At 39.1% G+C, this 15960-nt stretch overlaps 2 protein-coding genes across 2 annotated transcripts in view; one reads left to right on the top strand and one right to left on the bottom strand.

Annotated features, from left to right (window-relative positions):
- Positions 1–7540, top strand: part of LOC117291365 (myosin heavy chain, non-muscle-like) — a 29516-nt gene extending 21976 nt beyond the window's left edge. Inside the window, exons 22-28 of the mRNA XM_033773014.1 lie at positions 866–988; positions 1766–1868; positions 2776–2870; positions 3919–3995; positions 5321–5525; positions 6394–6485; positions 7399–7540. Of these exons, the coding sequence (XP_033628905.1) occupies positions 866–988; positions 1766–1868; positions 2776–2870; positions 3919–3995; positions 5321–5525; positions 6394–6485; positions 7399–7516 (813 nt within the window). The 3' untranslated portion in view covers positions 7517–7540. The remainder of the gene's footprint in view (positions 1–865; positions 989–1765; positions 1869–2775; positions 2871–3918; positions 3996–5320; positions 5526–6393; positions 6486–7398) is intronic.
- An 83-nt stretch (positions 7541–7623) lies between these two features.
- Positions 7624–12918, bottom strand: LOC117291663 (prenylcysteine oxidase-like). Its single transcript, XM_033773505.1, has 5 exons — positions 12665–12918; positions 11785–11991; positions 11198–11372; positions 10332–10543; positions 7624–9126 (listed from the first exon to the last, which is right to left on the bottom strand). The coding sequence occupies exons 1-5, from the start codon at positions 12837–12839 to the stop codon at positions 8336–8338; spliced, it is 1560 nt and encodes a 519-aa protein (XP_033629396.1). The 5' UTR covers positions 12840–12918; the 3' UTR covers positions 7624–8335.
- Positions 12919–15960: the final 3042 nt, after the last annotated feature.

Genomic DNA, 15960 nt, shown 5'->3' with positions numbered 1-15960 from the left:
GGTCATGAAATCAAATTCAAATGTTTTAGTGAGAAATTAATTCACAATGTTTTATACAATCAACAGCTCTCCATTGATTGCTATCAAGTAAGTTTTTATGCTAACAATTTGTTTACACAATTACCTATAGTATCCAGTGCCTTTAAAGGTATTGTATAAGATTGGTAAAGATAAAGAACATTGTTGTTTACTTTAGTCTGAAAGCTTACTAATTAGGAAGTTCATATCAGACCATTTTTTCCGTGAAATATTTCCCCCCGAATTAAAAAGGTATTCAAGAAAACTTTAAAGGTTCAAATCTTGGTCTACATGTAGTCAATTTTCCTTAACCCCAAACTAGTTACATGTAAATATTTGTTAAAGGCAGTGGACACTATTGGTAATTACTCAAAATAGTTATAAGCATAAAACCTTACTTGGTAATGAGTAATGGAGAGCTGTTGATAGTATAAAACATTGTGAGAAACAGCTCTCTCTGAAGTAACATAGTTTTCGAGAAAGAAGCAATTTCTAACTAAAATATTTGAATTTGATTTGAGACCTCAGAATTAGATTTTGAGGTCTCGAAATTAAGCATCTGAAAGCACACAATTGTGCAACAAGGGCGTTTTTTCTTCCATTATTCTCTCGACCAATTGAGCTCAAATTTTCCACAGGTTTGTTATTTATGCATATATGCATAAATAACAAACCTGTGGAAAATTTGAGCTCAATTGGTCGAGAGACTAAGTGGGACGACTGGTCTTTCACAATTACCAACAGTGTCCAGTGTCTTTAAGACAGGTTTTTGAAGATTTTGACAATATGAGACCAATTTATGCAGCATCATGTAAGTGTTTACAAGCTTTTGTTTTGTTCTTTCCAGCGAGTTGAGAAAGCACCTCCAGATATAAGCCAGCTAAGGTTAAAGGTCAGTGACCAGTTGAGGAATCTTTCTGTTCTGGAATCAGCCTTGAAGGAGAATAAGATTTCACTGGAGCTTCATACGGTAAGGAGACCTCTAAGACTGTCATGGTTACCTAATACCCGGTTCAGACAGGCGCTCCAGAGACGCCGAACCAAATAGATTAGTAGGGACTCTCGAATCAGTTTTGGTTTCAGACAGGCAAACTTATTATAACATCTACATTAGGTTCAGCTCATGACAAGCTCGACATCTGGAAGCAAGGCGCTCCAGAGTCGTTCCGAACAACTGCAACAATCGATCTTTTGACTTCTAGCGCGGCCAGTTGCTCCTAATTGTTTCATGGAAAGCTTTAACTTTTCATGCACTTAATTCAATAATTTGGTTTGGCGCGAGTGTGGAACGCATGGTTGAAACGGGTGTTAAACTCTTTAATAGATGTTAAAATTACTACGTGATATTTTGTTTTACCAATGTGTGTAAAGCACAGTATACTCAGTACTTTCTAAAGTCCTTAAAATTAATGAACAATAAAAACTGCTTGCAAACAGGTGAAATGTTAACAGCTGTCACAGTTTGCCCGAAGAAAAAATATAAAATTCTCCGAAACTGAGTAATTACTCATAGTGGCTTATGGTCACCAGTCTTTAATATCTTAATATAGTGGCTTATGGTCACCAGTCTTTAAAATCTTAATATAGTGGCTTAAGGTCACCAGTGTCACCATTCTTTAAAATCTGAATATAGTGGCTTATGGTCACCAGTCTTTAAAATCTTAGTATGGTCACCCACAGTCTTTAAAATCTTAAATTTGATCTAAGGAAACGATTGCTTTTATTTCCTCTTCATTACATTGTTTAGATCACAGTTGACATAATTACTCAGACAATGGAAGTACCTGAGATGAGATTAAGACACATGTTTGAACGCTACATCACCTTCAGAAGATTGCAGGAACAAAAAGGTAATAAGATCTGGGCCCAATTTCATAGAGCCGCTAAGCACAAAAATTTGCTTAGCATGAAATTTCTCTTGATAAAAACAGGATTACCAATCAGTTTTCTAATTGTTGCATATTGCCTGTTACTGGTATTCAGCTGTTGTTTGCTCATCCTGAAAATCACATGGAAATTTGCTTGGGAATCCTGTTTTTATCAAGGGTTATTTCATGCTTAGCAAATTTTTGTGCATAGCAGCTCTATGAAATTGGGCCGTGATGTCTGTCGGTGAATCCAGTCATCAAAGTAGAGGGTTCTGCTTCTTTATAAGACTGCTATGGGGCAAAACATCAGTGCCCAATTTAATAACATGATCTTATGAGTTGCCAACAGAAAAGTGTAGAACCAAGCCTAAATTTTACCCCGACACCTTTCTATACTTTCCAATCCCACCACACGTGGCTTGTCATGGCCCAGCAGTTTAGTGCATCTGTAAGCACACAACTTGTGCGACACTGGTGTTTTTTTTCGTTCATTATTCTCTTGCAATTTGGACGACCAATTGAGTTCAAATTTGCACAGGTTTGTTATTTTATGCATATGTTGAGATACACCATGTGAGAAAACTGGTCTTTGACAACTACCAAAGGTGTCCAGTGCCTTTATTACAACAGAATTATGCTTTGCAAATCAAGATTATTAGCAAAAATAGCATTAGTGTACAATTTGTGACTGGTAACCTGCTTTCCTTTGCTTAGTAGATAAATGTTAAGCACTATTTTCTGCTTCAACAGCTCTCTGAAATTTGGCCATGGGGGTAATAATGTTGGAGCAGTATGAGTGCCAATGAGTGATGGATTTGAGCACTATATAAGATGCTACTACTATTATTATTGTTATTATTATAATTACTTTCTCCTGGCCCTTATATAGAGGAACTTATATCCAAGATTGATGACACATTGACAGTTGAGCATGATAAGAAGTTACAAGGTTTCTTTGCCCGCATGGAGACTCGGATGACTGAGGTAAGTACTGATGCAACCCTTGGGTGTACTGCACCGAATTCAAACTCTGGTGTATCTGATCAGCAGAGTGTGGGTACGAATCCCCAAGTCGTGACACTTGTGTCCTTAAGCAAGACACTTTTGGGACGTAAAGCCGTTTGTCCCATGTGGTGTGTAACGCATGTAGAAGAACCTAGTGCACTTATTGAAAAGAGAAGGGGTTCACCCCGGTGTTTGTGGCTGGATTGGCAGCATATTGCGCCCTGCCACAGCACCTTGTAAACCATTACATGGTGCTAAGGATTAAGTCTCATAATTCGAACTTCATCCCACTCACCTTGCAGTAAATACCTGGCGCTTTATATCCTTTGGAAAAAAGGCTTGTTAAAAATACGTTAATTATTATTTATTACTGATTATCCATATGTAGAGCCCTGGTTTAAAGTTAATAGCATTTCCAAACCATAAAATTTGAAGAGCCTATAGCCTATGTATCAACTGCCAAACTCTGCAACCCCACAGTGAGAAACAGCATAGGGCAAGTTTGAGCAGCGACCATTTGTCAACCTCTAGTCAATGTTCCATGGTTACTTATGCATGCAATACATGTACATGTACATCATGGGTACCAGGCAAAATCGCCCAATGGTCGACTTTACTGAGTCCCTCTCTCGAACTTGACCATAGTGTCTTGATGTTGTTATGTGTATGGCCTCATTGACAGCCAGCCATATTTTGGATGACTGTTAGTGAGGACCCACATAATAAATTTTTCTCATCCCTTTTTCATAGTTATGAAACACCTTTTTTAAATTGTAACAAGTGATAAGTTTTGTCCACACAGTGGGTCGTCTTCCATATTGTTATTTTTCGAACCAATGTAAAAGAAATACATTGTACCCACATGAAATATTTGCTAAAAATTTACAAACTTGCATGGTATGGTCGACCTAAATGTGTTCTTCCTTCTTCATCAAGTTTTTCTTAAAAGTGACAAAGAAACACTATGTGTTTTAACATTTTTAGTGAATTTTAGTGTTAATTTAAAGATCTAAATTTCCTTCCACAGAATGTCAACAAATGGCAGGAGCAGCGAGAAGCACTCAAACAAGAGCGAACCAATCTGTACGAGCAAATGCTTGCAATGTAAGTATAGAGCTAATGCAGCTTTTAGCAGAGTCTGTCCAAAGCTACATGTAGGTGCAGGCAGAAATCCCTGGTAACTACCTCAAAATATCAAGGAGGATTGGGTAGAATTCAATGCGCCGTATTTTTTGCCACTTGAGGACGCGCTCAAGAGTATGTTTATCACTTCTGAGGGTATGTACGCGATTTGTGGTGCACAGTTTCAATAGGCGTTTTGTCACTTTTGTTGCGCCACAGTTTTAAAATGCTTAAGAGGTGGGTTGTATCGGCTTCTTCAAATGTCTTATTGTCCGTGATAGATTCGATGTCTGTGTTGATAATGTGTTCCAGTCTTTAATAAACTGTTTTGGGTATGAATGAGTATACCCCCGGAAGTGATTGAGAGCATCCCGACGTGGTCAAAAAAATTGCCCATTCAATTTTGTTAGGGTTACAGATTTACTGGAATGGGATTTGAAGCTGTGTGACCTCCGGATCAACGCTCCACCATGTGAGCTATCTAGTCCCATTTTGGGCGGTCACCCTATTTTGTCATTATCTTTGTTCGGGGTTTCCATTCAGAAGTCATTCAACCTTGAACAGCAGTATAACCTGGGGCCAATATCACAAAACACTAAGATTCATCTTAAGACGAGTTGTCAGTGTTGCCATAGAGATTTGTATTATGATATCACACTTTGCTTAGCCATTAAAGCCATTGGACACTTTCGGTACAGAAACAAATTTAAAAGTTCAAAGATTTACAAATAACTTACAGGGTTTACAGAAGGTAATGGTGAAAGACTTCTCTTGAAATGTTATCCCATGAAATGCTTTTCTTTTTGAGAAAACATTAAAACAATATCAATTCTCGATAGCGAGAATTACGGATTTATTTTAAACACATGTCATGACACGGCGAAACGTGTGGAAACAAGGGTGGGTTTTCCCGTTATTTTCACCCGACTCCGATGACCAATTGAGCCTAAAGTTTCACAGGTTTGTTATTTTATTTATAAGTTGTGACTTATACACAAAGTGTGGGCCTTGGACAATACTGTTTACCGAAAGGGTCCAATGGCTTTAAAAGGGGGCTCGCAGTTAAGATCTATCTTAGCTCTTTGTGAAATCTAGCCCAGGGATCACATCCAAGTTTATAATACAACCTGGGAAGTGGCAGTACAGGGATCAACCTCATGGGATACACCTTTTTATCAAATATCAAGTAATAAACCACAAGGGAAACTGACTGTAAATTGTAATTAAATTTTGAGGTGAATAAAGAAAATTTGACTAATTTTAAAATGATGGGAATTTTTTGTGGGTTTTCCAATTCCTTGTTCCAGCTTTGATGCCGTAGGTCAAGAAACTGGTCTGACCTTGGCACGCCCCGTAGAGAAAGTCGCCGTCTTCAGACGTCAGAGGAAGAATAAAGCTCATCCTATTCTAGGACCACAAGGGATACGTATGAAAGTTCCCATGGAGTTTAAATCCAACAAGCTGATTGGTACGAGTGTCACACTCATTGGGGATCATGGGCCATTCTGGAAGGTTTGTCAAAAAACACAGATAAAGTTGGGTTTAAAGCATAGAACCCCGAGAACGATGAAATAGAACCCCGAGAACGATGAGTGTCTCATTGTGCGTGCAGTTTCATTGTGAGACCATTTTTATGGACGCGCATACGCCACTTTTGTTACCCGTAATACATCATCATTGACCAATGAACACACTAGAAATGGTCTATGTGCGCTGACATCTTGCCATTTTGCCAAACACGAGTGTCATGTGATGCTCACTTTGCCACATACGCGTGTTACGCGATGATAATTTTGCCATACACGCATATCGCGCGGTATCAATACGCCGCGTCCACACACAACACAGAGGGTGGCCGAGCTCAGCGTTCTCTGGGTTCTATTTCTATGGTTCAAAGGCACTGGACACCTCAAAGACCAGTATTCTCACTTGGTGTATCCCAATATATGTATAAAATAACAGATCATTGAAAGTTTTGACTTAAATTGTCATCAAAGTTGTGAAAGAATAAGGAGAGAAAACACTCTTTGTGTACAAATTTGTGTGCTTTCAGATACCTAAAATGGGCTTCAGTTTGTTGGCTTCAGGCCTGAAGTCTTTTATATTTGAGGGAGAAATTACCTCTTTCTCAAAAACTACATTGCTTCTTAGGGAGCTGTTTCTCACAATGTTTTATGCTATCAACAGCTCTCCATTGCTCGTTACCAAGTCAATTTTTAAGCTGACATTTATTTTGAGTGAATACCAATAGTGTCCAGTGCCTTTAACTGCAAGAACTGTGTGTACTGACACATCAATAAGCCATTTTGTTGTATGAGAATAATGTCCGGTACAATGACAAGCTTAGTCACACATTACTGCTTAAATTTGGTATTTACAGATGCCATCCAATATGCAAGGAGGCGCAGATCTTGTGACTGTTCCTAAGATTCTTGAGATGGACATCGACTCTAGAAGAAAGACTGCTAAAGAGTGAGTAGTTGCTTAAAGGTATATCATACAGGATTGGTAGAGCTGACGAAATAGTTGCCGACAGTGTTTCATGTTTTGTGGGATTAACCATATATAATTACGTATTTATTTTAAACACATGTCCTGACCACGGCGAAACGTGCGGATACAAGGATAAGTTTTCCCGTTATTTTCTCCCGATTCCGATGACCGATTGAGCCTAAATTTTCACAGGTTTGTTATTTGATATAGAAGTTGTGATCACATACAATAACAAATAAGTTAAAATTTGGGCTTAATCCGTTGTGCGAGTCGGGAAAAACAACGAAAAGTTTTTCAGCATGTAACATATTGCATTTTATTTCCTTTCAACCTTTGAGAAACTCTGCTAGGGTTGAGAAAGACTTTGCTAGGGTCAAAATGTGAGGGCATTAAAATGATATTGATATAGGCCATTTTGATTGGTAAGCAGTTCACAACAGCTATTATAAAAACTAAGTAATTTCTGTGGGGTGTCGTGGCCGAGTGTGGGTTCGAATCGCGGTCGTGACACTTGTGTCCCTGAGCAAGACACTTCACTATAATTGCTTCTCCCCACCCAGGGGTAAATGGGTTACTGTGAGGGCAGAGTTGGTTCTTGTGATTGATTAGCCTTGATTGCACTACATATTTGGCGGCACAGGCTGTATACTCCCCAGGGAGCTGAGATGGTTTTAGGAATGATTTTAAGGTCCAGTGACCAGGGGTAATAATGTTGAAGCGCCTTGAGTGTCACTGCGTGACGGACCTGAGCGCTACATAAGAAGCCACTATTCTTATTTCTTAGTCATAACAGCTCAACTTTTCATTTGAACCTCAAGAAACTTTTTCTGCAACAAAACAAAACACAACTTCTTTACAGATTTTCCATTATTTATTTGTTTCTTACTCCTAGAGTTCTACAGAGACTTGGAATGGGAGACATACACAAGAAAGAACAGCCTTCATCTCGGCCGTCACAAGAACCGTCAGTGCCCCCTCTGGCTACATTATTTCCACCCATATCTTCATAAAACATTAGCAATAGTGAGGCCAATTTACTTTTCAGCCAAACTAAGACCATTTTCTGAACTAGTTGTAGTGGCAACATTGAAGAATAGAGACGTAGTCATAGCAACTCCATGTTGTTATAATCACTGTCTAAACAAATTAATGGCAAGTTATTGTTTGCATTATATCCCATTATTTTGTTTGTTACTTTTCAAGATATATTTTATAACACATTATCATCAACATGTATTGTATATCATTATTTTTTATTGCAATTGACAATAAGGGAAAGTATTTAAAAAGAAAAACAATTACTTGTAAGAACATTTAAATCATGTTTTTGAAAATTATATTGTACAAACAAATTTTACAAAGAGAATATTTTATATTCGTTTTAGCAAAACACACAAGTTACTTTACAAGTAATTTGACTTGTCTTGCAGGATATTTAAATATTTAAATATTCTTATTAATTTTGGGTTGAACAAAAGAAAATTTTATTCGAGGGACTTGAACTTGAAACCTCTGGACTATCTTGCAGGCGCTCTTACAACTGAGCTATTTAGCCCAATGCAGGCTGTCTCCTTGTTTTGTCAATATCTTTTCTCGAGGGGGGTAGCCAGAAGTCATTCAACCTAGAATTATAGCCAGGATCACACCCCAGCACTTAGAAGCGGCAGCAGAATGATCACCTTATGGGGATTTGCCCTTTTTTCAAATGTTGAGTAATAATAAACCAAAACAATTCCACTAAATTTGATGGGTGTCATTTGTTGTCATTAGACAAAACATGAGATGAAATCTTATAAAACCACAGTACTGCTGACTTTTATCATCAAAAGCTATAACTCTCGTTTCACTTCTGTTTTTATTTCTTGTGTCTCTGATGGTATACCCTTGGTATGTTGCCAGTGTTTGGTTGCTAGCAATGCGCAATTACGAGCACCAATCACTGACATCTCCATAGCGCTCGCTGCCCATTCAATCCCATTGATATAAAACACACCATCGCTTAGTACAAATGATGGCAGGTCATCGTTTTCAGTGTAGTGCGGATAAGCCAACCAGTCAACAGCCTTGCTACTCTTACGGGACACAAACAAGCTGTTCATTTGTTCATCAGTGAGTTGCTCTGACGAGAATACCTTATATACAGCATCAACATTGACATTATCTTCAGTGATGTCTACCTGGAAATTCTCAGAAAGGGATCTGATCTTCTGACTGACGTTACAAGTTGTAAGAACATCAGGAAGGTAGTCGCCTGGTTCCTTGCCAAATGCTTCCGGGTTTGGTTGACCGTGAATGAAGGTTGCAACAGTGCGCTGGTACCATCCACTGAAGGGGCTGATAGCTGGTGCGAATCCCTGGAACTCGATGTTTGATCCCACACCGGGAGTTAAAGGTGTTGCGACTACAACCATATCATACTCGGCTGTTAATTCTTGGTTGGTTTGGGGGGCAGTGGCAGTCACTTCAAACTTAGTCTCTTCTCCAGTTGTCTTCTTTATGGTGTTTACCCTAGCGTGATGCCACATGGCTCCAGATGACTTCATAAGTGCTTGAGGAATTTGTTTGTTTCCTCCTTGGACAGCCCATAGCCCTGGCATGACGCCTGCTACAGACACCATACCTAGGTAGCAAACAGAAAAAGCAAGCATTGAAACTTTTACAGGCTAAAAGTGAGCCTAATTTATTGAATGTGTTCTTCTCCTGTGTCACTCTACACCAAATTGTTTGGATTTAGATCAGATTGGTAAGCCTGACTCTGTGACGATAAGCACTTGTTGTTTGGGTCTACTGGTCCCAGTCCTTTATAAAGCATTGTCATGCACTTATTGGGACACGTTGCCTTGGATCCGTCAAGTTGGTCTTTGAAAAGCGTTTGTAACTGTTTATTGTAAAATGCATATGGGTAGGAAGATATTGTAAAAAGTAGAATACAATGATCCACGCAAACATGCCTCGAAGTTGCACGGTTTTCCTTTTACCTAGTCGACAAACACAAATGGCCGATTGCAAAGTAAAAGAAGGATCACGCAATTTTGAGATAAATTTGTGTGGATCATTATATTCTACTTTAAAAACATCTTTCTAACCATAATGTATTTTCTAACAAAAGGTTACAAGCGCTTTTTAGAGACCAACTCGTCCAATCCAAGGCAACGTGTCCATTTAAGATATTTTGACTGCATTGTCACATTTTCCTGAAACTAACTGATCAAATCACATTTATCAACCACCTGTGGGTTATCAAGTGAGTGAGTGACATTTTCCTGTGAGTAGCATCTTGATGAGCTAAATTTCTCTGCAACCCTACTCTACTTTCCAAAACAAAGAATTTAACAATAAAGTTGTTTTAATGAGAGCTTTGTCCACAGTCCCCTTCGCCATTAACATCTCTGTTGCCGGCACTGCTCCTCATATAAGTGTGCGCTGAAAACCTTTCCAATAAAATACAGATTACACAAGAAAGGCATCTCGGGCGGAACTTATATCACTCTTGAATAACACCCATTTCAGACGGGCGCTCTAGAGTCGCACCAAAACAAATTCTGAATAAAGTACATGAAAAGTTTGACATCTGAAACAGAAAGGAGCGACTGGATGCCCTAGAAGTCAAAAGATCGACTGTTTCTGGAGCGCCCTTGGTTCCAGACATCGATCTTGTCACGAGTTGAGCCAATGTAAATGTCATGTTAAGTTAGCCTCTCTGAAACCAAAATTTATTTGGGTCAACCTCGAGTCGCTCCTAATCTATTTTGTTTGGTGTGACTCTGGCGCACCTGTCTGAAACGGGGTTAACTCGTTGATGGGAGAGATGACAGAAACACATACCTGCAAATGCAGTTATGTTGGTACTCTGGCCGTAGTTTACCCTAGCTGCCACAGATACAAACTCGTCAATAAATCGATCAGAGTATCCAAGATCATGGAGAACTGATTGTATTGGTGTATGCGCCCATCTGACGAAGGTATCTTTCTCCATTGCATCTAATAACTCACTAGGGGTATTGAAGGTTTCGCCGTTATCTTGCAGCTGGTATATTCTGAAATGGATAAGGTTGAAAATACTTTATCAATTTACCAAATTCACCTGGGCCCATTTTCATGGCTCTGCTTAGAATCGGCGCTTACGGAAGCAGGGAATTCCGTGCTTACGTCAAGCATATTTCACAGGTTAGCGGCGAAGTTTGGCTTCTGCGCTTGCGTACTCCGCGTTACTAGGGATTCTACGCTTACAAGGCTAGCGCAGAAATTCAGCGCTTGCACGTAAGTGGGGAATCGTGATCGTAAGCGCGGAATTCCGCGGTGAGCAGAGCCATGAAATTGGGCCCAGATGTTGTCATCGCAAGAATCTTGGTTGCCCCAAAATTTATTTTTGGTTGAACAAAGGAATATTTACTAGAGCAGTAGGCTATCTCATATATTGAACAAATTGGGAGACCACCAACATGGGGCTAGAAAGCTCAGTTGGTAGAGCGCCAGTATGCTAGTCCGAAGGTCATTGGTTCAAATCCTGCTCTACTCAGTTTGTCTTTGTTCAGTTCCAAACCATTTGAAATTTACCCAGTTAGTTTCTCTTTACGATTATTATTTGGTTTAAAAATGATAAACTTTAGTGGACAGGTTTAACAATTGTAGACAACTTGAGACAGGTAAAATTTACTCAGAATGAAGTCATCTTTAAGAGTTGAACAAACCTGCTAAAAGACGAGAGCATGGATTTGACTAGTGAGAATATTTTGAAGCAATCCATTCCATAGCGCCACAGCATGCGCAGTAACGTCACAACTGCGTATTGACTTTCTGTGAAGACAAACTCTTCGCCATTGTAGAAACTGAGGAGGCTGTTTCCACCTTCTGACTTTTTGAAACCTTTAGGAGAAAACAAAACATAACAAACCAATGATTAAGTACGTTATAGACCATCCTGCATTTAGTGCACGGTTGGGTATGATGTAAGACTGAATGCCGGCACCCTTGTCCTGTAACGTAATTTCCGAAAAAAACACTTGCAAATAGACTTCTTGCATAAGGTCACACTGTCAAACAATCAGCACCCTCATGGAGGCAATGGGAGGTAGACCTCAGCGTACCAGCAGCATTGCGCAATGCAAGGGGTCTTCTATGACAAACATAGAATATTCTAATAAATCATTAAAACATGAATGCAAGATTAGTGTTTTGTTTCTGTTTTGCTTTCAAGATAACTTGCATTTTTATTTTGTTTTATGGTTAGGTTTGCCTCTCGTTCCATTCCATCCCTATTATTTGTTTAGATTCTTACCAAATTCTTCACGAAAGTTGACCATGTATTTGTTATCTGGATGGATGATGGACCCTCCACTTTCATAGTCTCGTCCATCAATATTTATCGTTCCAACTCTTCCACCAATCACGTTGGGTTCATAAAGGTCAATCACTGCGGACGACCCAAGATTCTTGCGTAGAAAATGAGCAGCAGAAGTACCCCCAATTCCGCCCCCTATCACAGCTGCCAAATGATGGAGAATAGCCACAATTTAAATAAGAACCTGTTCAAAGAAATTATATAATACTTCTGCAAGTCAATTGAAACCCTCCATCCTCCCTACGTTCGCAGACTGATGCAAGGGTGGTGACCATCGGGAGGATGGAGGTTTACGATTATGACACTTCTTTTATAAGACCTAGTAACTAGGGCGTTGTATTCCTTTAACTTCGTTTCACTTTTACTATTACATTTGCAGTCATACGACCCATGGAGGTAGAATTCTACCTCCATGTACGACCAAAGTTGTCATTGTTTTTGTTTTAGAAGTTACAGGACTGCGGATGTAAAAATTTGTTTAACAAACTAATAGGAGTACAGCAGCCAAGTTACAGGATCTAGCAACCACTGCTTTCTAATTCTAGCCTCATAAAAATACTGAACAAAAATTAGTGTCAATATCGTATTATACGCGCTATTTAAGTTACTCCGAATTGCAGTATAAAATTTAGGACTGCTGCACTGAAAGGCTTGCTTTCAGTTTCACATTCAATCATAGTGTGTTTAAAGTCCACAATAAGTTGTTGTAAACTTAAAGTGGGTAAGAATAGATCGTAAAGGCCTTTGTTACAATTGAGTACACTACAAATAATAACAGTCCTTGAAACAACACAAATAATACAAATTCTTATCGTACCAATCTGAGGGTTTCCACTCCCTGCTGGCCTTGTTGACGCTTCATTTGTCGTCGTTTCCGCGGCCTGGACAATCAATCCCGCCCGATGACAAACAAAGCTCAGAAAGAGCACCAAGATGACATTTCCAAACCATAGGGATCTAACATTACTCGGCTTAAAACAGCAATTCCTCATGATGGAATCTTGTGTATAAAATAATTGTGTGTGTCTTTGTTTACGTCCAATCTTGGTTCTTCCAGTGTTTACACTTTGACCCGTGCGCACCTGCTATCACAGTGCATGATATGTTGCGTTAGGGCAGCAGACTATATAGAGTATTCTCATTCTAAGGAATAGCGGTCTAATTCCCAGACTTCAGTGCAATCAATTATTTTCACGCACGGTGTGTGGGTCGAGTGAAGGACAAGCGTGACGTGTGCATAATTTCAACTTCAGAGGCGCGAAACACCAAGCGGTCAAATTTGCAAACTTCTGTGTATTTTGAAGATATTTTGGCTGTAAGAGTCATTAAATGTCCGCGCGTGGCCCGGGAGCTATTACTGTGCTAGGTGTGGCAGGTATTAAGAGCCGAAGGTGTCATAAATATGGACAACTTTTTGACTAAAATGTGGAAACAACTGCCAGCAGACGGTCAGGTAATTTTGCCTCCATTTTCTTGAAACTTTAAAAGACCCGGATGTTATCAGACCATGCGTTGTCGACAGAACAGACGACAGGCGGTGAGGATTTGAAGTCCACGTTGGTAGCAGCCCCACGGATTCTCAGCCACTGTAAGTACTGCCATAATTGAATTTTTATTTGTGTTTGCAGTCGTGGAATAAGGCACATTCTTATGGCCAGAAAATTCCTATCTCTTTTATCATGTTTATTCTTACCATACTAAGTTTCCGGCAGCTCCTTATCCATGTTACCTCCATATACACCTCCATATACACATAGGTGTAAGTTTCACCTACTCCAATGTGGCGAAGCATGGAGTAGAAATGAAGAGGGTATATTCCCCCCATTATATGCCCATGTTTTACTCTTGTACAGAATTAGGCCAGCTACGTAAAACCCTCTAAAGAATTAAGAATTTCTGAAATTCCAACCACACAATGATGAAGACACTGAATGGGGGGGGGGGGGGGGCACCATGCACCCATATTGAGCACCAAATGTAAGTAGAGTTTGCCTACTTATATGCAAAGGGTTTTGTATTGACCAGACAGGACTCGAACTTGGATAACATTCCACCAGGAGACCGCAGGGCTTGTGGTCCAAACCGGACAATAATTTATTCAACTACAGCAGAATCATTTATGAAGAAGAGCTGCTTATATTATACTTGAACAAAAACTGCAAAGATGTATCTCATTTGTGTTATTGTCAACATTTGAACACCATTAATTTTCAATTCTGTTCAAGTGACACACCTTATTAGTTCGGTTATGAATTTACCGGCCCGGGGATAAAATCACTAGCTTTTGGCCTGCGGTTCACTGGTGTAAGATTCGAGCCCTGATGGTTTTTATCCTGTTCCACATTGTACGGTAGGCCAAATCCATTTGTTCCCCCAACTATGCTATACTGTTTCGTACTCGATATGTGGTACCCCGGTTAATATTGTGCCCTGTGAATCTCAGGAATTCTTTAGTGGGTTTTTTTTCGGAGGGGGTAGGGATGGTCTGGTTACTTCTCTACCTTTGGGCCACCGGGGCATTATACACTCTTTAGTCACTATCATACCCACCGTTTTGAGTGGAGATGGAATCGATGGGTTCCATCCGTGCAGTTAATGAATACGAACAAATAGTTGTGCAAACGCACATTATTTAGTCTGTTGAGTCCAAGAACTTGAATGTGTTTTAGGGGCATGACAGCTGCCCATTTTTAATTCATAGTTGCTGTTTTATAATACTTATATATACTAATAGCATTGTGAAGTAAGAATAAATATTGGCAAGTCGTATTAACAATTTACATAATGTACACTCAAAAGAGAAAAATAACAGTGTATACTTGAAGCATTCTTTGTTCTTTACATGACTCAAATATATATAAAACCCAACTATGAACAGATGTACAAAATGTGTCTTACAAATGAAAGTATGAAATTTATTTACAGTAGATTCAATAGATACTACAATAATTTACTTATCACTTGAATGAAATTTCCCTTACTGGAGTCAATACATTTCATTCCATAAATAACCGAACAGACATGCAACAAATGAGCTAACGGAAAACAGAAAACGCTTTCATTGAAAGCAGAACTCTGTAAATCGTGTACTGTCTTTAAAAAAAAATGTTTTAAGGCTAAAACTTACACAAAAAGCTGACGGACAAACACTCAGTATTATGATTTTGGATAGTTCGTAAAAGGAAAGACATGTTAAGCTAACTTAAATAAAATTGGAAATTGGAAATAAAAGTGGAAATATATTGGAAAGATTTTTTAAAATCGAGCATCAAAAATTGGAAGGTAGGCCTACTTTTAACCGCAGAGTGCAGACAAACCCTTACCAATGAATTCTAACAATGGCAGGTTTGGGGCCCGATACGTCATAAAATTCCTCAAAACAAACACCATGATCTAAAACATTGATTCTATACTGTCGTGTGACTGATGCAGATGTTGACAGACCTCTACTGCTGGTGATTTTTTTTTCTCATTCACCCTCTTCACCCCACCACAAAGGGGGCTTAGGAATGAAACTGTACTATTGCAACGTTTTGGGACACCTAATATATATAGTTGTGGTACATGGGGAAACCCCAGCTATTCCTACGGTTTTGTTCATTTTGGCTTGTATTGACCATTTGTGACAGCAAATTGTATACGCGTTATGAACCAAACTTTTACTAACGTGTTTAAAGCAGAAAACACTGCTCAGCAAGTATCTTTGACTAAGCAAAAAGTAAGTGGAAACCAGTCATACAAAATGTTCATTTATGGAATTGTGGCTGGTTATACCCGCTCCTGCTCGGAAATACTTCTCTGTGCTTAGCAAGTGAGGTTGGGCCCTTCCATTTTGGGAGTCAATTACGTGTGAAAATGAAAGCACTCAATAATTATCACGCCATCGAAAAATGTATTAGTACTTGTAACGGTTAGTTGGAGAATTTGTACCATAAATGGGATTTTATTATCTGCAATTTGTCAAGACTAACTCTGTACTTCCCTCATCGTGTTAATTATCCTTAAAGACATTGGACACTTTCGGTAAACAGTATCATCTAAGGCCCACACTTCGTGTATCACAACTACTATATAAAATAACAAACCTGTGAAAATTTAGGCTCAATCGGTCAT

This window comes from Asterias rubens, chromosome 6 (genome assembly GCF_902459465.1).
Source record: "Asterias rubens chromosome 6, eAstRub1.3, whole genome shotgun sequence".
NCBI classification, from domain to species: Eukaryota; Metazoa; Echinodermata; class Asteroidea; order Forcipulatida; family Asteriidae; genus Asterias; species Asterias rubens.
Note: the sequence above shows the minus strand (reverse complement) of the source record. Positions and strands in the feature narration are given on the sequence as shown.

What these genes read in the sequence shown, in the direction of transcription:
- LOC117291663 (XM_033773505.1), bottom strand. Translation starts at nt 12,839, where the DNA reads ATGAGGAATTGCTGTTTTAAGCCGAGTAATGTTAGATCCCTATGGTTT. An exon ending in GAGTGGAAACCCTCAGATTG is followed by an intron (nt 11,992 to 12,664) that starts GTACGATAAGAA and finishes ATCATTTGGCAG; the next exon opens with CTGTGATAGGGGGCGGAATT. An exon ending in CAACATAACTGCATTTGCAG is followed by an intron (nt 9,127 to 10,331) that starts GTATGTGTTTCT and finishes TTTGCTACCTAG; the next exon opens with GTATGGTGTCTGTAGCAGGC.